Below are 23,061 nucleotides of genomic sequence, written 5' to 3'. Positions count from 1 at the left end.
TATATATATATATATATATATAAAACCGCTGCTTTAAATGCAATATAAATAATGTTTAAAAAATGAAAAGTCCAAAAGTAAGTGAAAAATAAAAACTAGAAGTTAGTCTATCAAAACTCGTAAGAAAAAATATGGAATCAATTTCAGATTCGAGGAATTCTTTTTTCTTTTCGAAAAGTTCTTAAAGACTTCTCGAGTGTCAGTCGATAGCAATCTAAAAATATTCTATACCGGGAGTCAAAGCATTTTAAAAAGTTTTCAATTGTGAAAGTAAAGTGTGTATAAATCATTCCAAGTTTCGAAAGAACGGTTAAGTGACTGCATAAATTTCCGATTTCTGCCATTTTATTTGAAATCATTCTTAAAAAAAAAAATTGTTTTTTGTATCAAAATGTATGATTGTGTACCAACTAGGCTGCTGAGCCCCTGCTCGCTTTGCTCCCCAATCTCCAACGATTGTTTTGCAATCATTTCTGTTTCTTGATGATTACAATTAAAAAAATTCAATTAAAAGACTCAAAAAGTTTTGGTACTTTTCTATTTCATCAGCGGTGCAAGCGATAAAATCTCCAATACAAAGTCTCCATGCACAAATGAATTAAACTGGTTTTTATTTCTTTTTCTTTTAAATTATTTTTTAAGTAACGTCTATTTTTTTTAAATATAAAATAAGTAAATAAAATAGCTGAATTCGCTTTCGCTAAATGGATAAGAACTAATTTTTTTATCGTTTTAACATAGCTTTAGTTTCTATTTCTATTAGGATAAAGTTTAGACCTAATAATTTTGCTCTATTGCCATTTATTTTTTAAATTCTTATTTAAATTTCGGTTACTATTCTTATTCTTTATATGTTTTATCAATTGTGTGAAAAATTACTTTTCAACATAGCGTTTGAAATTTCATTTTTTTATTTTCTCAATTGCATAGGTTATCTGGGCACAGCTTTACTTAAAATTTGTTCTTAAGTTAAATTCAACTTTTTGAAAATAAATTTCCCTTATTTACCGTTTTGCATTTTTAAAACAGCAACAAAATTTTTTTTTCATAAAATTTTAAACAATAAAATCAAATGATGCTATTTCTTTATAATAAAGAAATAACACTTTTGTTTTTGAGTCCTTTATTTTTGAATAATAATTTAAATCCAAAACATAATAATAACAAAAAATAATATTAAGCATCGATATTAAATAAACATTGCTGGTAAATACCACTAAATTACAAATAAATGAATAATTTTCAGGTAAATACCATCATAATTTTTATCAATTTCAGTCTTAAAAAAATCAGAGATCTCTTGATCTTTATAGATAATCACGTCACGTGATTTTTTTCTGTCCAATAAAAATGCACGAAACAGTAAGAGGACAATTATCTCTTTATGGTGTATACAGAAAGACATAATTTCATTGATTGAAAATTTAAGTCAATTTTAAATGTACATAAAGTTACAAACAACTGGTGTATTTAAATACATGTAAGTTTATGTATGAAATCATACATTGTCAATATGTTTACGTTTCTTAATTTCACGTATGTGAAATGTTTGAACTGCAAAAAGAGATATAAAGAAAATGAAATAAAAAAGTTTTAAAACTCGTAAAGTTGTCTTGCTACTTTCCGTCACAAACACCAAAATCAATGACTATAAATTTTCGGAGAATAAAACTAACATGTTCCATATACCCTGTGACTTCAGTTTTCAGTATGTCAGGTATAATCAATTCTGTGTCACCGTCAGCTGCATCTGACATTGCTCCAGGACGATAACAAAAACCATTGATCGCTCTTCTTTTCCTTCTTTTTTTATTTTCTTTTTTTTTTTATATTGCCCCCATTCACAGCCAGTTCCTGTTTTCATGCGTATTTGAATAAATATGGACGAAAAAAGGGACAAAATACCCCAGATTTTCCAATAAGTGTATTGTTCCCGCTTTTATGTCGAAAAGAGAGAAAAAGAGAAAGATGTGAAAAATAAAATCGTCTGATTGAAATAAATTTTTTTAAAAATAGAAGTTAACATTGCGATTTAAGTTTGATTTCGAGATTCTTTTTCATTTTGAGTAAGTTCTTAGATGATGCACGAATTTTTTTTTTCAGACGATTATTAAATGCTAAAATTAAAAACTATTATTACAAACTTATTTTTTGGCAGCCTTACATCTAAAATCGACAAATACGTTCAATCACTAGTGAGAAAAGCTTTAAAACCAGTTCGATAGCCTGATGAAACTTGGTGTTTTTGGTTATCGCTTTTCAACTCCTTTCTGTTTTCATCTCCAATGGATTTTGATTTTTTCAGCACCTTCTTCATTGGTGTTTTGTTAAATTTCATATCAACTTTGCTACTTTTTCACATATATATAAATTTACGACCTCTTAAAAGTATAATATTCCCTGCATTTTTAACAATTATTCTAAATGTATTTACTTTATACATAGGGTGAGTCTGAACATAATACATAACTTTTAAGAGAGGTAAAGCACATCATAAGAATTAAAAATTGCATGCGTACCCATAACTGGAAATGTCATCGTGCTCCGCTAGGGGCGTTTCCCCTATTAGGAACTGCTTTTATGTATTCCTTTAAACAGGAACTTTTATTTACCTAAATTATCTTGATTTCCTGTTTTCTTATTATTATTGTTGAAAATATCATTTAAATTAGTTCACTTTGAGGTTTTAAATCGTAAAGTCAAGCTAGTTATTATTGAGTAATCGTTGTCAAATTAGCCGCCAAATCTTTAAAAACTATGATTAAAGTTCTGATACTGGACCAATTTAAATGCCATTTTCGACATTTATCATTAGAAAACATGAAATTAAGATAATTTAGGTAAATAAAAGTACCTATTAACAGACACGTGACGAAAAAGTTCATACAGGAAATCGCTCTTAGTAACTTATTTCCAGTCATTGGTTCCTATGCAATTCTTAATCCTTGCCTTTTTCAGACCTATTAGAAATTATAGCATGTAATGACTTTATTTACAATCTAAATATCGAATCATAATTATCGAAATATCTAATTTGTATATCTTGATATATTAAGTTAAAGATGAGTATTTAATTAAAACTAGGAGGCTTCGCCCCCTGCTCGCTGGCGCTCGTCAACCCCCGGAACTGCTTTCGCAGTTCATTTCGGATTGCTTCGCAATCTAATGCTCGCTTTGCTCGCTCAATAGATACGTTCTTAACGTCTAGCTTTTGTATACTTTTTTGAATATTGAAGTTCCGAAAACTTTTCACTGTAGAAAATTCTAAACCTGTACATTTCAATATTAATTTGAAATGGTAAACAGTTCACATATTTTTCTTAATCACACTATTCTAAATTTCAGTTGTTGAGAAAAGTAACTGTTGTAAGTTTTGTTTCAAAGTCTTTCCCACCAGAGGGCTAAACCATGTGTTGTAAAACAATATGAAATAGTAGTCTGCTACTGAACGCCGGATGTAAAGCATCGGCTTTATTGAAGATAATTTTGCATTTTTAATTCTCTGAAGGGCGCCACCCTAATAATATGGAATTTTGTGTTTTCATCAGTGTTCAGAAGCAGAACAACTATAAGTTCTTTATTTGATCACAAAAATATAAAATGTATAAAAAACAAAGAAAAGAGTAAGAAAATGAGTATAGAAAAAGTTAAATTAGTTAAGTTAAAAAGTTAAAAAGTCATAGAAAAAGTTAAAATTATAATATAGTATTTGTCAGTTAGAATAAAGCTTATTGTTTAAGTCATTTCTAACAATTCAAATTTCTCCGAGGCAATTCTAAAGTATAAATTAACGTAGTATTGTTAAATTGAAACACAATATTTTTAGTTTTGATGTCAACAATACAATTTAATTTTTCACAAAAACGATTGCTTCCATTGTTAAATTCAATTTCAACAATTCAAATTTTTCTGAGGCAACTCTTAACCTCTAAATATTATTTTTTATGTACACATTCACAATGTAAACATCAGTATTCAACCACAAAACAACTTAAAGTCCTCAAATTTAGCATGAAGTTGTGAAATGTAATGAAAGAGGGTCATAGCAATAATAAAAGTAGAAGTAAAGTTAGTACTGTAAAATTAAAACAATATTTTTAATCAATGAACCAAGTTCTTCAAGAAGCAGTTGTAGAAGTAGGTTGTTCATTTAAAACTTTTTATAGAATTTCTTTAAAAACACAATTGTTAATTTGGGCATTTGACGATACAACACTTATAGAACTGAAGGATTTGTTACGTCAAGCGCTCAGGTATCATAATTTTGATCTAATCGCGCTTCTATGTCATTTTGATTTATGTTGCTAAGTTAACTTTCAATAAATTCTATGGCTGGCAACATCATTTTTATTTTTTAAGTTGTTTATTTTTATTTCTTTTAGAATTCGTTATTTTTTTAGCGAAATGTTTTTTAACATAACAGAATTCTTTGCCGACTGATATATGAAGAAAATAAAGTAAATATTTAAGTGTTGTGAAAAGAATCTTATTTAGCTGCACAAAGTACTTCAGTCAAAATTTGGGAGCCACGTAAGAGAATTACATATAATAGATCAGAAACACATCATTAAAAGGCAGAATGCTTTGGTGTTTTCAAAACGTAAACAAAACAAAGCAAACGTTTCCACCGGCGGAAAAGAAATACAGTCAAAATTTGGGAGCCACGTAAGAGAATTATATATAATAGATTAATTATAATTTTTTTAACGATTTAATTGCGGAAACTAATACTAATATTTTCAGGCATATTTGGAATATTATATATCTGAAACATACCGGCCTATAGTAGATAATTTATAATAAAATTAATTATTATAAAATAAATTATGCATCTTTTAAAACTAAAATATGCAGTATTAACTTTATATTCGATTATACCATTGTTTTTATGCTAGAACGCAATATGAAACGATCATAAAGTATAATGTAAAATAATTTTCTTATTGCTACTTATTGCAATTTTTTTTTCAAAAATAATCGAGTCAACGAAGTCTCTTGCAACTCTAAGTACCTGTTAAACTTATTCCAATTTACGATGAATTAAACTCCTGAAAAACTCCTCATTCATTTGGGCTAAAACAAAGAAATGGTTGGCGGTTGTTATCTTTTTAAATGACGAAGAATTTTACAGAAGCGAGAGAAACAAGTCATCAAAATTGATTGATGATCCAAGAGAAAATTCAAAGATGTTATTTTCAAAAAAAGGATTGAGCGAATTTGTAATTAATTACCCTACCATTTAGAACGGTAATCGAATGTTTTGTCACATAAAGACATTTTTTTGAATCAGGTGGAAGATGGAATTGTGTGATAGAGCTGAGAGTTTGCAAATTTACGTAATGCTTCGAAATAAATTAAACGGAATTAACGAGGAGAAGGGAAAATCTCACGGTTAATAAAGAATTTCTTTTCTTATTTTTCCGTTTCTGGTTTACTATCCTTTACCATCTATATAAAAGAATTTGGAACTGCTGTCTCATATTCTTTGAATTCTATTAAAAAACTGTACACAAGGTATTCAATTTCGATACTTTTTTACAAAGTAATTTGCAAACCATCTGGATATGGATTATCTATATATATATTTATTTTACTTGACACTAAAAACGCGTATATTTCTCTATCTAAATTGGCAACACTATAATGATTTATAATAATTCATTTTGTTGTCTAAAGTAATTATTTAAGCAAGGTTAAATAATTAGTGATACGTCAAGTATTTATTCAGATTCATTTTGCTAAGTTGTCTTAAGTGATAGTTTAAGAAGTGTTAAATAATTAGTTACACGTTAACTATTTATTTATATTCATTTTGTTTGGTAGTCTTAAGTAATAATTGTAAGTAGTGTTAAATAGTTAGTTATACGTTAATTATTTATTTAGAATAATTTCGTATTCTTATCGAGAAAAAAAAACTTATTTATAAAGTAATTATTTGGATTTATTTCTGATCCTTTCTGAAAACGACTGTAGAAATGTTAAACATAAACGGTGCTATGATGCCTCATACTGTCATGCTAATTATTGGTGACAGAGCTTGCTTTTTTTCAGCAATAGCATATATATTATTCGATGCTAAAGTTATGGCTCGAAAGGTACGTAACGAACTATTGAGAGGAGTTGTCTATCTTATCTTACGACAGAGATGGAAATAATTTTAGCATTTTTGCTTCTGCAACTATGCAGATCTACGCCGAACTATACCATTCTGCAATTATGCAGATCTACGCCGAACTATACCATTCTGCAACTATGCAAATCTACGCCGAACTATACCATTTTGCAACTATGCAGATCTACGCCGAACTATACCATTCTGCAACTATGCCGAACTCATGTTTATGGTGGTTTGTGAGATTTAATAGTTACCGGATAGATTTTAAATTATCACTAAAATTCAATACATCGAGTACTTTGAGAATAATATGCAGACATCTTTTGAAAATAGCTAAAATTGAAATTACTAAAGCGCAAGAAAACCTCTTGCGAAAGCTAGTTTTATTTATTGAAGACAATTTTTAAAAAAAGCAAGTTTGCAATTTTTTCTTAAATAAAATATTTGAGCAAACGATTCCTAGATTTTAGAAATGCATTATCTTAGCATTTTCTATGAAAGAATGCAAAAGTAACTATTCAATTTTGAACAACCAAGATACGTTGTTGTTTATTTATTTTGAATTATTTTTAAACTAAACATATTTGCAATTTTTGTGAGGAATAATACAGTTTATGAACAGACGATTCTAAGAATTAAACACCATCTACACACTTTCTTTGAATTTTCTCTTAAAATATAAAAAAGTTAACTTTTCTACTGTGTTCCGCTCAGATACTTTTTTATAAAATAATTTATGAGCAATCTTGATATAAAAATACCTTATTTATCTTAAACTATCATTATGCTGAATAAAATTTCAAGCTATTCTGAGAATGTTTCTGAGAATTTAGAGCTACAACTTATACTATACAGAATTCTTTGGGTTTTACTTCAAAGTGTAAAGAAAGTAAATGTTCTGTTCTATACAAATTGACGACTTGGTTGTAAAATTATTGGTAATATTGTATATGATAGCGCTTATTACTTCTTATTTAAAATTATTTTCAGAATGAATAGATTTGCAATTTTTGTAATAGATAATAGTTTTTTTTATTCTAAAACTTTCATGCTTTTGGAATTCTTTTTAGATTTAAGCTTCGATTTGTTTACAATATGAGATAGCAAGACAAAATTTTAATTTAAATTTGTGTGTGAAACCTTCAGTGCAAAACCTTAAAGAAAACTTTAACTCCTTCAAAAGCTGAACTATAAGCCTGAACCACTCATTTGAACACATTTTGTTCACACATTTTGCATTTTAATATGCACTCGAAGAAAAGCATTTCTCAGGTTTCGATCGACCGTTTAGTGCCAAATGCACTCGAAAACTACTTCCACTACAAAAACACTGTAAAATACTTACTTAATGTCCTAGTCGACTCAATCATTCTAAATCTAATGACTTATCTAAAATTAAATCGATGCCCGGCAGTATTATGCGAAAAAAAATAAGATTTATCCTATAGAAAAAAATTTCAAACATTTCAATAAAAACCTTTTTCTATCAAGTTCTTCAATTGTAAGCAAAAAGTTCCTATTTGGAACTGTCGTTGAAAAAGTAATACAAAAAATTCGTTGAAAAATCATTAAATTTATAAAAATATGCAAATTTGAACACTGAAATTGTAAACATATTTTTTTTTACATTGTATCGAAAATAATAATTATAAGAATATAAAATGAAACATATCATAAAATTTTTAAATAATTTCACTAAAATATGCTAAAGTTTTCTCACATATTTATGACAAAAGATGTTTTTGTTGTTTGTTATTGTTCCAAATAGAGGGATACAGAAAATCACACTGAACTTTAGTAGAAAATGAAAGTGCTGCCAATTTGCCCCCATAAACATTTTCCACCAGTGTTGAAAGAAAAAATAAGTTAACTTCCATACAGTGGCCTCAAGTTCGTCTGTATCAGAAATGAAATCTTTTTCTCTGAGAAATCTTTCCTTTTTTTCTTTTCTTTTTTGTCTGCGTTTTCAAATCGAGTCCAATCATTTCCTAATCCCGAAGCAAAATTAGTTGGGACTGGGAAAATATATTTTTCCTTTCTGTTATTAACCTTCTAAGAATAGCAATCACCAAATAAAGAGAAGGGAGGCTAGTAATGATATTAATGAAGGAATGGCGTAGAATATTTTTTATTAAGGTCTAATTTGAACTTAGTAATTGAAAATATTTTCTTTATAATAGTTGATAAAAGTTTCCCAAAATGAATACTTTTCCTAAAAGGAATAGTATTTCTCCTAAAGTGAGACAATTTTGTAAAAGCGGTATTTGTTTAAATACAAATTCTTTTTTTTTCTTTTTTTGGTCTGAGGTTTTAGTTATATTTTCGCTACTGATCCATTTATTTATTTTTTCATTCCATTCATTGATTTATTTTTAATTGCTTTAAATGTTAACTTTTGTTTATTTATTCATTCATGCATATCAATATTCAAAAAACAATCCTGAAAAATTACTATTTGGTTATCTAACAGATGCGTTACGTTTTTCTTCTCAGTACTATTCGATAAACTATTCGATAAAATTGTAAGCGTTTTGCTATATTTTTATTAAAATAAAAAAATTATCTTAGAGTTAATAAATATTTAGATCAACGCAATGTTATGCTGAGTGTTCAATTCGTACAAATTTCTTTTTCTTTCTTTTTTTAAACTTATTATACAATGAAGCACATACAGTTTCAAACATAATAAAAGAAAAGATATAATTCTAAAAAAGATGTTCATAAAACTGATTAAATGAGATTCTTTAACAATCTAAAGATTACATAAAAGAGCTATTTTTTAACAGTTTTAAGATTATATTGGGAACAGTTTCAAAACAATTCTTCCTATTATTAAATTAAATTCTAAGAAATAATAATTTATTAGTTTAAACTAACTAATTTTGAATTATATTAACTAACTTAACTAACCAACTAATTTTGAATTTGGTGATAAATTTTGTAGCATTGCGCAAATTATTTTAAAAACCTTAATATTGTGTCTGAAAATGAAAAGGACAGAAATAACACTGTAAATATCAAAATTGATACTTTCATAATAAATTGATATATTATTTTATACTTAACAATTGCTAACAAAACTTATTGGCGTTTATTAATTGGCGATTATTGAATCGCTTAATTATGTGTTTTATTTTGTTTCCGTGAGGTTTCAAAATTATTCACAAACTAATTTAATTAACTTTTGCATTTTACTTTTTGGCGAGAAGTTTTGTATTAATTATTTTAAAAACCTTAACATTTTATTTTGTTCCCGAGAGGTTTGAAAATTGTTCACAAACTAATTAAACTAACTTTTGCATTTTACATTTTGACGAGAAGTTTTGTATTAATTCCGGTGGAGCAATCAATGATATATTAAATGCGGTAAACTAAAATACGTTAAATGAGTCTATTGATGAACTAGAAGATGTTAAGTGTGATTAACTATTAATGAAGAAAAGAATTTGAAGAAGTCTATTGACAAACTGAAACTTCATTGTAAACTATTGATAAACTAAAATGTGATCTACTGAAAAATCAGAGAAGTATTAAACAAGATTTTATGAATGCTCGTCCGGTGACAGAGTGGAAATATTTTAAAGTGACTAATTGTAAGGAAGAAAAAAAAGTTTCTGATATCCAGTACATGCGTTGAATAAGTTGAAGGATATAGACTATGAGCAAATGTAAAAGCTTGTCTTATATTTTTGAAGTACATGAAATACTGCTAACAATTAGAAATTGATTAATGTTACTCAATAACTATGAAAGCTGTTACTTATTAGAGATTCTAAACCTTTACATATCTAAAATCACTACATATCTTATCAAATCGTTGACGACCACATACACTCAAAAGAGTAAATACTTGTAAAGTATAGGACTGGGTCTAATCCACATGAGAAAAAAAAGAATATTATTGTTGCGTTAGATTATTTATATATTTATAAAAGTGGTAAAATTAAAATAAATCATGATATGTATGAAATTGTTGGCACACTTCCTTTTATATAAAAAATAGTCTTATTATTTACGAAGCACATTCTTTTGCAAAGGCTTATTGAAAGTGTTAAAATTATTACTATTACTTTTTTGATCTTGCATTTTGTGCGAGAACTTTTCAAAATTTGGCAGCAAATCTCAATGGAGGATCTAAATATGATTAATAGTTGCGGTGTTTATTTTTGATAACAGTGGTGAACCACATAAAAACGTCACACAGACAACATTTTGAAAATGCCTTGTCTATGTCATCATTTCCTGGTTACGTACTCTATATCTCCTTATACCCACTCGTAACAGTAAGTTTAAGGATATTTCCTTATTGAGATGTTTAAAACCTAAACCGGGTAAGTGACAACAATCAGTTTCAGAAGTATTATGGTAGGGGAAAAAATGAAAATATACATTTCCTTAAATACATATTTCCGACAAAAGTTTATCGTTTCCAAACGCAATTCCAGTTTGCTCCTTAATCGCAGCATTTGAAAGCGGTGAAAATTACGTTTCATATCACGTTATCATCGTGTTCATTAAAAGATGTTGCCCATTAAATTAAGAGTTTTGTGGGAGTGTAAGTGAAGGAGGAGTTCTCTAAAGATTCCTCTTAAGTTTAAAAAATTTATTTAATCAGTTGCTTACACGGGAGGCAACAGGTGTACCAAATAAACAGCATGTTAAGTGCTGTATTTAATCTATTAAGATGAAAATAAAACCGGAAAAAAACTTTTTAATTACCTCTATTGGCATTATATCTGCAATACATTTTTAATGGTTTTGTTTAAAGACATCATACAATTTGTCCAAAATGGTTTGTTTCTCGAATTTTTAAAAACAGTGCAATTTATGAACATGCAATTTCGCTAAACTCTTTTTTTTATTTGAATGTTTAGGTCATAAACCCGTATTACCTGAGCCTGGACCCAAGTGCCGCAGATCTTGCTCACGCCACCGGTCTCTTCCTCAACAGCAACGGCTGGAAACGAGCCATTGTCCTCAGAGACGAGTCAGCCTTCTACGAAACCTTCGCCCGCACCCTTCACAACAGCAACTACGTCCACAAGAGCGATCTTCAGCTGCAACTCAGTCAGCGATTCAGCAACACCAAGCTGTTCGAATCAGTGGCTGATATCATCCGCAGTGACGTTCGAGTAGTGTTAGTGGCATGTGGAATGCAACTCGCTGAGAGGATATTTCAGCAGGCCCACAAAGCCAATCTCTTGAACGGAAGATGGATTTGGATTCTAGTAAGAAATACTTTCCAATTTATTCGTTCGATTTAATCTTTTTTCAGGACTTGTATGAGAGTTGCTCGAATGAAAACCGAGAGCATGTGATAGCTTAAAATTTACATTCGTAATTCGAACAACTCAGAAAGTTGACAAGAATGCGATGGAGATCGCGTATAACTGATTAACTAGTTCTGATGAGAGCATTTTCAAGTGAATGTAAAGTCATGCTAAAGGAACACAGTAGCACGATTTATAGAGATTATTGGTGATTGCAACATTTCTTAATTCAAGTAGGTACTACCCAGTTGTCACTGGTCGCAACTCTTTGATCACCTCTATAGATTTGATCAGAAACCGAAAATGATCATTGGAGATCGCTAGGCTCATTTGTCCTGAGTTGAACAGATTATATTCAATATTAATAAACACCCTTCATGAAAAATTTTATACCATTTATCCTAGACAGCTGCCGTTTTGTTAATAAAAGTCCCCATTATGCGCAACTTCTTGCTCAAATCGTATTATTTTGAGTTTTTCTGCACTAGACTCATCCGACTTCAGTACGATTTTGCATTCAACTAAAATTCTCTCATGCGAATTGGTTAGTTAATAAGGTTCAATTGGCAATTCACTCCTCTGACCTTCTTTTTTGATACTACGGTACTGTATTTCCAACGTCGCGACATGTGTACACTCAGAAAGAAATTCATGTGTATATTAAGTAAACTTAAATTATGTTAGCTACACTAAATTATTAAAAATTTATGATTCGATGATTGTAGATAATTGATTGATTAAAAATAATTGATTACTTAAAAATAATTGATTACTTATCTATCGTTCACAATTTTTTCGACGAGGTCAAGGTGAACCCTGAAATAATTATATAGCCAGTTTTCTTTCTTTATTTATTTATTTGTTTGTTTGCTTATTTGTTTGTTTATTTATTGAATGAAAGAGCTAAATCGTATTGATTCCTAGTCAGATACGAAAGCAAGCGTCTATTATGTTTAATTTCTGTCTTTAAAAGCATAGTTCTATCAAACCTAACAAAACTTTATAAGTTTTTTTTTTGTATACGTACGAGTTAAATGAAGAAAAAAAACATATAAATTCCAGAAATGATATATTTGATACGGCAAGACCAAACAGCCTGATAAAGAGAAAATAAATTAATTCTTTTCTTAGTTTTTATGTGAGGAAAGATAATATTACCACCTATTTTTATTTATTTTATCATTCTGGAGTGAGATTTACTTATCCGTGTAGGTTGACATGTTTACCTAATGAATAATTTTGAAAATCTTTCTACCACTTTTTATTTACTTTTTAAATTTGGGGTCTCATTTACCTTTCTGTACGAATAAGTAAGTTAACATAATGCATTGCTTAAAAGCAACACGATTCCAGAGTGATGCTTTACGTAAATCTGTTTCTATCAATGCAAAAAATTGGCGACATTCCATTTTTTGAGCCAAATGTTCATTTGTCATTGTATATCCGTTAATTGTCAGAATTTTACAAAATATAATTTCAGGGTTTATTTTTGCAAGCTAAATCGAATAGAATATAAAAGCAAAGAATCTTCAGAAAAAATTTCGTTTTTGCGTCAGAATTAGCATATTCCGCCACAGTTACAGTTAACTGCTATACAGAATTTAAAAGATTTTTTTTAGATATTTCCATAATACTTTACAGAATGAAAATCTCATCAAAAATTCGAAAGTTGTATGGGTAATCCATTTTTTTTTCTGAATGCACATTTTTCCCCCAGTTTTCGTTAATCTTTATTTTTCGCACTTTAAAGGCTTACTTTGAAATTCCTTATGTGAAACAAAAGACTTTTCTCAAAAAATTAACTTTTTTATAAATTTCAAGTGTTACCCAAATAAACTTAAATTTAATCCATCTGATATTTTTTTTATGAAATATTAATTATTTGTTCAGATAATCTAATTGCACTGACTGCCGAAAAATTACTTGACGCTTATTTTATATCTTTTACTATATATCTGAAATAACATTATCAGTGCTACCAAACAAACAAAAAATATTTCTCTTGTTGAGGAATTCTGTCGTGAATAAGTTACTATTATACTTACTTTTATATTGTTATAATTATAAAAATTTAAACGTCTACATACATCCCCAAGGGTTTGAAGAGGTAAAAATCAGAACTATGGATTTACAGATTTCACTAATTAACAATTTAAACTAAACTGAAATGTTCCTTGGAATTTTCACCTATAATAGTATTTAAATGTAGCAGACATAAATAACACAAATTAACTAGTGTTACATTATCTCGAATGTAACTCCTGAAAATTTTTAAAAAGCAAATCATTTAGAAGACAGAAATAGTGCTTACATACCTAAGAGGAAGTAGTATATGAAATTCCTCAAGCATTCCAGAATGTGTGGAATGCTCATTTAGAAGTTCGTCCTTAAACTGCTCAAGCAAATTTTAGAATGAATTGCTTCTGAAGCAATGCATCTTTCCTAATGAATCATCAACAGCACATTTTAAACAGAAGGGAAAATGTCTTGCCAAGTTAATCGTTTGCACTGTTCATTTAGTTTCGAATATTATCGCTCTCCTATTATATTAAACGATATCATTCATCTACGGATATTGTTATTAACTCATTAATGCCACACCATAAAAAATGATATATTTACTAAAAGTACCTATATATAAAATAAGTGACAGCACATACATCAAAGGGTTACTACTTTATATTACTTACCTCTTTTCCTCGAAAAAAATCATTGTAAAAAATGGTACCAGTGCGGAAAAAAATTACTTTGATTAACTTTTAATCTAACAATCGGATTTTTGCGTACTAGGACTAGGTCTTAATGCTACGAAGGATATATTCCAATTTGGCTAATTGGTTAGTGCAGATAATATTTTAAGAAACGTAAGACACAAAAACGTACATTCTTTGAAGAAACGTGTCTTTTTTTTCATGGAATATGATTCCTGACCCCCAAACAATAGAGGGTAGCCGCAGTCATGGAAATAAGGTCCTTATGATATGGTCAGGAGATCAGTCGGATTAAGTTTGGATCCCTTAATGTTAATTTTACTTTTTGCGTATTTCACCATATCTCGATACCTTTTTAGCAAATAAAAGACTTTTTGCACACAATTATAAAATTCGTCTATCCAAGAATAATTTCACTCAAAAAATAATTTTTTTTTATTTCGCTCATGCCATTAAGATTAAATCCTAGTTCGATAAAATCCTATCACTAGATCAAAAGTTGTTCAAAGTGATTCATTTGTTTTGATTTTTTGCTCACTTTACATTTTAGTGCTTTTTTACACTATTATATTTGGAGTAACCTAATATTTATCAGGTAAAATATCAATGGATCGCGACAAATGTGTTACAAGCCTTTGGTGCCAATGAAACTTGATAAAAAATTTTGGAATCCTCATCGAAAATTAAAACAAAAAAGTATACTCGTTGGGGGAATTAGAAATCAATACTTAACCGATGAAAAACCAAAAACGCCATCGAAATCTGACAAATTACAGTATAGGAAGGCAAACGTCATAAACAACAAGACAGGTTTGATTGCTGAAGGGAACAGAGGAAAGTTGATGGTCGATTATTAGAAACTCCTTGAACTTTTCGCCTCTTAATTAAATCAGTTTTGTTGTTTACTACATTACTCTTTCTCAATTGAAATCTGATAGATATCGATTGCGTTTTTTTTTTCATTGTTAAAATATTAATACGGTTTTAATAAGAACGGTCTAACCCTTTGAAGCAGAATTTTTATTAAACATATTTTTCAGACTTTTTTCATTACTTTGCATTAATTTAGGTCAAAATAAGTAAAAAAAATATTACATTTAACATTTTAATAATTTATGGTTATGAAATACAGCATGAAACATCTGTGTCTTTTTCGACGTTAAAGGTAAAACGTGGCTCACTTCCGAAACTTTTTCACATTTCCACTTATTTAGATTTAAGGGAGACAGTTATTCATTATTAAAATTTCTGCAATTTACAAAATCAATTGTTGATAAAAAAAATTTCAAAAAAATTATATAAATGTACGAAAATTTGAAAATTTTTTTTTTAGATTTCATATTTTAGAACAAATATAATTCCGATAATCCATCACATTTTTTAATAACTACTAAACAGTTTTTTTTTTAAATTAAAAAATACCAAACTATATTTTGCCAGTAATTGGAGCTACAGAAATATATATATATATTAAAATAAGTGTCCCATATGCGTCAAAGGATTAAACGGAACGGAATACCCTGAATAATTTTATGCATTAGTGATTTGGACTAATTACCCTTTTTTTGAAAGCTTTATCTCTGTGCTTTTGGCCCAATCTCTTGAGGTGTACAGAGCACAAAAAAATAAACGGACCACCCTGAATAACTTTTGATCTTATGACCGGATCTTCACGTTCTAGGACTCAATCTTAATGGCTCGAGGGGATGACCTCAAACATGCTAATTGATAAGTGCAGACGATATTTTAAGTTACGAAATCAGACATAAAAACGTACTTTCTCCTTATAAGCATACCTTTTTCTTCAAGGATTTGGCCGCCAAAATATAGGGATAGCCGCAATCTGAGAAATATGGTCCCGATAGTTCTGATCAGAATAGCGGTTCAAAGTTTGAACTCCTTAATATTAATTTTACTATTTGCGTATCTCAAGAACTTTTAAAGCGAATTAAAAAAATTTGGAACTCAATTATAAAATTCGTTTATCTAAATATAATGCCATGCAAAAAAAAAACAATAACTTTTAGTAAATATTTATTATTTTTTATTTAATAATAGTCTGAAAATTTTTGAATTGTAAGGTATACAATTTTTTGCCTCTTCTTAAAGAATATTATTTTATACGGCAAAATACAAAATTTGAGTAAAATCGGTTAAAAAGTTCCTAATAAGTTGAATTTAAAAAAAGTCAGATAGATAAAATTCGATTTCTTAAAAACTATTCTACCAATTACAGTGAGGAAAAACCGTTCACTGTACAGTAAGGAAAAAAACGATATCACCTTGAATAATTGTCATTATAATAATCGGATTTTCACGAACTAAGAACCAATCTTAATGGTTCAAAAGGTTAACTTCAAACATGCCTATTACTAATTAGTCTAAACTATTTAGTTACAGACTTGAACCCAAAAATATTTTTTCTCTGAAAAAAATACACCTTTTTTTCCATGAATTTGAATTTTTTATCTACAAAATATGAAGTGGTAAATGCAATCTGGAAACTATAATCCCATTTGTTTAGTCACGTGTGTAATCGAATGCCCTGATAGTTAATTACATTTTTTATATTTTTAGTTAAATCTAATTAAATGAGTTAATTCAGGAAATTCTCACACTCAGTTATAAAAAATCGGTTACCTAAAGACAGTTTCATGAAGAAAGAAAAATTTTTTTAATGATTTTTTATGATTTTATTAATTACAGTTGAAATGATTTTATTTATTAACAGAAATTTTGAACTAAAAGAAATTTCGAAAAGTATAGCATGCAAATGTTTTTAATCTATGTGATAAATAACTAATTACCAAGTTTTAGCAAAATCTTGAAAAATTAATTGAAAATTCACCTATTTCGAAATTATGTAACTCAGAAACATTCTACCTCTTTTGTTCAAATTTTGTATTTTGTCACTTAAAATTTCATATTTTAATTTTAAAAGTTTGTATCACTTACAATTTCATATTTTTTTTCAACTTCCGTAAAATAAAATAATAAATAAATAGTAAATTCTAACGCTCTAATAAAATTTAAAAAAATTCCTGGAAACTATTTCTGCGTTAACGAATGTACAAGAAGTGGGTACAAGAACTTTTTAATCAGTTTTAATATAATTTCTAGAAATTACTGTTAGATATTAAAAACATAAAAAGTGAAATTAACAAATTTGAAGCCCGAACTCTTGACCTCTTTCTTGATCCTCTAATGGGACCATATTTTCCATATTTTAGAGGTATAAATTCGAATTCATCGAAAAAAAGGTATATTTATTCAGAGAAAGTACGTTTTGTGTCTGACTCTGTAATTTAATGGTTAGTACTAATTATGAATAGTTATATTTGAAGTTAAGAGCCGCGAAGAATCAGTGGTAAAGGCACTGAATTGTCATTGTGAAGAATTGGAATTAAATCCCAGTGGTGGTTTGGAAGCCCAACCAGCTTCATATCGATGGATGCCAACTTGTCTGGGAAGTAAAGACGGCCTGTGCGCAGTATTACCACAATCATGTCATTGGTCATGAAATTGTGGGCCCTTATGTTCCCTTGGCCCACAACGGGCAGTAGCGAGAATCTTTTAATTTAACCCTTTGGACTTTGTTAACCCTTTGAACTTTGTTAAGATTAGATTTTAGTATGTAAAAAATCCAATGAGTAAAGCAAAGGTTATTCAAGGTCACAGCCACTCCAGATCTAATTTCTAAAATTTCAAATTTAAGTCTGGCCAGATCTCGTAGTTATTTTTGTTTTCTCAAACACTTCCTCATGACACTTTATCTATAAATTAATAGTAAAATGATACATAATGCCCAGATATTTATCACAGTGCATTACCTCAGACATAATGCCTCGTGTAACAATACATTTAATGAAGAAATGCTGAGTCAAAGCTTGTATGAAGACAAAATTACTTCCATCGCTTGGCGAAAGAAAATGGCGTCGTTAGTTGCCTTCCTATTGTGTCCAGCGTCTCCATTATTGCTTCTTTTTTCTGAATGAACCACTCACTTGATTTATTGAATAACATCATCACTCTTATCTGTAATGCCTCGTGAAATTAGATTGCTATCAAATCTATTTATCACAGAAAGATTTAAACTTATTATTTGTATTCCTAGTATCTATTGGTTGGATCGAAGCTTGTTTAGTTTTATTACAAAACAAATAGTTGAGCTTTTCCTTCTTTGAAATTGCCCTCTCATATTTTTTTTGGCGGTGGCAAGAATTTTATTCTTTAAACTCGATTTCGATTTTTTAGTTGACTTTCGCTTAGTTTGCTTTGAATCTATTGTTAGAAACTTTCAATAGCCCAGACATTAACGAATAATACGCTCACAAATGTTGTGGATTTTATTTGGTTATCTGTTTATTTACTTTAAAAAAAATGAGTTAAGGAACTTTATTGGAGTGTGTAAGAGATATTCTTTGGCGCCAGTTATGATCGAAGAAGAAACTTCCAGATGGATCCGTATCCGGATACTCTAACCACTATGGAATGTATATGCTATCCGGGAAGTAAGGACCATCTTTAATGTATATTTTAAAGATTCTTGTCAAAAATAAAATGCAAAAATAACAAATATTATTTGAGAAAAAGCGCTATCAAAATCAGCTGAATCACTAGTGAGGAAAAAGGGGGAAACAGTGACACCAGTTTGACTAACTGACAAAACTTGAGAATATTTCTAATAACCGCCTTGGAGTCTCTCAAACACTATGTAGAAACTTTTTTTGGCGATTTTGGAATTTCAATTATTTTTATCTAAAAAGAAGAAAAATAAGCCAACCTTTAGCCTATGCTTGCGTATGTTAGAAAAAGACAATGATTCCTAGATTTTTTTTTCTTCTCCTTTGATTTTTACCATAGTAATTTAATTTTAGAATTATGCTCAAATACACGATGTAATTTTACATGAAACAAAATGTAAGTTTGAATACAAATCTTGTTTGTAAAATTTTGAGTAAAATATGCTTTAGGTTTGTAAAATTTTTAGTAAAATATGCTCTTCTAGGGTTTCTAGGGGAATTATCTGGGTATTCTTTCAGTGGTCAAACTTCTTAATTTCAGAATCTCCTAAAAGAACTTTTTTCCATATTTTTCATTTCAAAAATTTTGCTTTTATTTAAAACTATAAAATGTTCCAGATGTAAACTTTTCAAATTTTTCGGAATTTTCTTTTTAAAAATTGAAAGTAAGTGAGTTTTAGTATCTTACGTAAGGATTGTTCCTACCCCTCCACAGTCATTGTCACCGAATTTAAGCAAATCAAAAACACTCCTTTCTTTTAGGTGCTTACGTTATATTTAAACTACCCCCTTTCCAACTTCTCATTGTTTTATCCGACAATAAAACAGGTTTTGTTGTTTTCAGTTGTCCTTCCTCAGTCGTAATTCGTCATATTTTGCTAGCAGTCTGTGTCTTCTAAGCTTAAATATTTATTCATGTCTCCGAATGTTGATACTTTTTTCATTTTCATTTTCGACAAAGATTCTAAGAATGTACATTAAAGTAAGTCATAATGGAGCATACTGTGTATGTAATTGTGTTATAAGAATTATGAAATATATTTCGTTTTAAATCCGGAAACATTATTACTGGGGTAAAAATATTTCACTGAATTCTTTTAAGAGTAAAGATTTGCTGATATTTTTTCATCCCAATAAAAAAAAGCATTTAAATCGGTAACTTTATCTAGAATCCAACTTTTGCATTACCATTTTGCACTGAGTTCTGAAATCTGAAAGCTAAAACTCGAATTATGCGACGTGTAATAATGCATTCAGTAAAGTCACATAGTCTCTGTGCACAGAATAATTTCTGTCGCCAACGGGATAACAAAATGCTAATGATACATTCATAAATAATGAGAAGAACACGAACTTTAGCTTAAAGCACGAATCACGATAGATGATTAATACTGCTCGTAGCAGTGAATCTTTCCAAATCCCATCGCCAACGGCTGTTCTGGGAATATGTCTTCAGTACAACTATTAATCTTTTACTGGAAACTAATTTATAAACCTTTTACTACTGTCACCTTGTCACAGTTTAGTTTGAAAACACGAACTTATTTTCAAATCCCGTCTGGTTTAAAATAACTCTTAAAATGAACTCTTAATAAACTCTTAAAATTTGTTAAATCCAGGCTAAGTTTGAGTTTCTTTTTCACCTTCTTAACTAAGGGATTTCGTCCTGCTTTTCCCGCTAACCAAGGCTTATAAATGATACCCAATCATTAATTTTTGACTATAAAGTAATGATTGCATCGAAGCTAAACATGCTTCAGTTGAAAGATCTTAAAATAAATATTCTATTGTAATAACGCAAGTTCTACAGATTTCGTTCCTAGTTCTATTGCGATAAAATTTAAACTTAATCATTTTGTTCGATAGCCATTGCAACTTGGTATACTGATTTGTTCTTGAAATTCATTTTCAATGTTTGGTTACTATAAAAAAATTCTTAAAAAAATTTTCCTTGAGTAATTATAGCTAAATATTTATTCTTCTATTATATTTTATCATAATAAATTAATTCTTAATATTGTTATAGAACTATTTCATATTCTTTGTCACATACGTTGGCTGAACGCAATTCATTTTGAAAGTAAATTAAAAAGGAAACATAACTCTTTTAACTTATAATAATTGGGTGATTAAATACTTCAATCGTAAGACATTGCGTGATAAAATGATATCACTTTATGCAGGGTTCGTTTAGTCCTTAAAAAAGTTTAAAAAGTGAAAGGAAAATTAAGAAAATAAAATGTAGTTTGATAAGCTTTGTTTTCACCACTATGCTTAATATTTCTAACTAAATGTATCTATAGTTCGTTCACCAGAAGTTGAGACTTGGCTCCACCTCCTGGGACGCAGAGTTCATTTCAGCGCGGGAGTTAGAAGAGAAACATCTCCGTTGTTGAAATTGAGACAACCCTTAATTTGCGCCAAACACAAAAAGTGAATTATTTTTCAGTCATTACTTTGCTTTATCATCTGCTATTATACCTTTTGTTACACTAGCTAATTAAATATAGTTTAAATTTAAAAACTGTTGTTCTCCCAGCGAAATGGTTCATAAAGGACAAACTATTCACTCAAAAGAAAGAAATATCATAAGAAATGGTGCAAAATATAATCAAATTTATGAAATATTTATTGTTAAAAAAATGCACATAAAGTTTGCGAAATAAATATTTTTGCCAAACGATCGCCAAATAGCAACATTGTTCAAGTTTGCTCACAACCTTCTCCCAAAAATAGCGAAATAGTATCGTCGCATACCACGTGATGAAGGCGGAGCCAAGTGCCAACTCCTGGTGAACGAGCTATAGTCATGAAATCCGCGGTAAGGAAATTTTATTTTAAGGATACGAAAGATCGCTAAATAATAACACTTTTAGTTCTAAGCCATTAATTATAAATCAAAAACACAATGATAACAGTGAATAATATTAAGGAGAGATGATAAATAAATATTACTTGTAAATAATGCTATTAAATTAGTGATAAATAAATAATTTCCAAGTAAATACCGTTTTAACTATTTTACCACGTTTATATCAACTTGCTTTCGTGTATGTCTGGTGGAATTTTGTAATCGATTTTAGACTAATTTCCCGACTAGCTACAGACTTCAGATTTGGCACATAGTTCAGAATTGGATGACAATGCATGAAAATGAAAAAGACATACAAAGTAAAATAAATTTAAAATTAAAGAAAAATTTATATTTTCGCGATTGTCTTTTGATGTCGATTCGATTATTTCAAATTAGTGTCACAGGTCAATTGAAAAGTTTTGTGTACAGTGAGCGAAAACATTGAGATTTTGGAAGTGAGTACAAAAAAAAATAAAAATAAAAGTAACATTTTTAAAAACCACGTTTTTGTAGTGGAGAATAATAATTAAAAAACAAAAATTTGAAAAACGAAAAACGTGGGGTGCATAAAATACATAACAGTAACAGTATGTGTGTTCATGAGAATATGTGTATGTATATCTGTAATTGTATCTGAATGTGTATGTGTTTTGCATGTGTATGAATAAGAAAATGTGTATATGTATGCGTATATGTACTGTTATGTATTTCATGCTCCCCACGTTTTTCGTTTTTAAATCTGTGGTCACTTATTTTTCAAATCTGTGGTCATTAATTGACTTCCAATAACAGGAAAGGAAGAAATAAATTTTTTAAATTTACAAAATTGCCAAACTTATGATATTTGTAAGAAACAGGGTGATCCGTAGAGACTGTCCTTAATAAATATTCTTGCAATCCTTATCAAAAATAAAAACAAAAACTTACACAACTGGAATCGCAAAAACGTGATTTTATTTTATAACCGTCATTGAATAGCCGTCCCAATTTTTGATTTTACGACTACCAATGTTCAACTCCGTAGCCTTGTAATTTTGAAACCGATCCAAGAAACAAGGGAACTCCTGGATCAAATATTGATAAGGACTTCGTGGAGGACTTTTTGATGAAACTAAACCGCATTTGTGAAGCGCATTTTGAAAACCACGAAAACCTCCCACAGTTAGCTTGATGGCAAGGCGACTCTCCAAGACCCGTCTATCACAATGGCTATTTCAAATCAGCTTTGTGGTCAGTGCGAACCGTGTGCGGAATTCGAATCGACCCGCCATCGCTGGAATTCGAATCCGGATCACCTCATTGGGTGACGAGCGCTCCATCCTCTGAGGCACCAAGGTGTACAAAGAATCTCCACGTCCAAATATTACTATCTATTAGTATTATAAACATTTAGATCTCTTGGTGAACAGAAGTGATTTTTCGAAGTAATCATTTTTTAGAATAACATTTATATTCTTATAGCATAATATTGTTCAAATAAATTTGATGAGTTCACAATCATAATTTAATACTTACGCTAATAATATCAGTACTGGAAAATTACTTTAAATTAGGAATAAAAAAATATTTAAAGGAAAACAATTCGCGA

At 29.2% G+C, this 23,061-nt stretch overlaps 1 protein-coding gene across 1 annotated transcript in view; it reads left to right on the top strand.

Moving 5' to 3' along the window:
* LOC107441633 (glutamate receptor ionotropic, NMDA 3A) overlaps positions 1-23,061 on the top strand; it is a 210,783-nt gene that overhangs the window by 122,759 nt on the left and 64,963 nt on the right. Inside the window, exon 2 of the mRNA XM_071183955.1 lies at positions 10,990-11,343. Coding sequence (XP_071040056.1) covers positions 10,990-11,343 — 354 coding nt within the window. The remainder of the gene's footprint in view (positions 1-10,989; positions 11,344-23,061) is intronic.

The sequence above is a fragment of the Parasteatoda tepidariorum genome, chromosome 1, assembly GCF_043381705.1.
Source record: "Parasteatoda tepidariorum isolate YZ-2023 chromosome 1, CAS_Ptep_4.0, whole genome shotgun sequence".
Lineage (NCBI taxonomy): Eukaryota > Metazoa > Arthropoda > Arachnida > Araneae > Theridiidae > Parasteatoda > Parasteatoda tepidariorum.
Note: the sequence above shows the minus strand (reverse complement) of the source record. Positions and strands in the feature narration are given on the sequence as shown.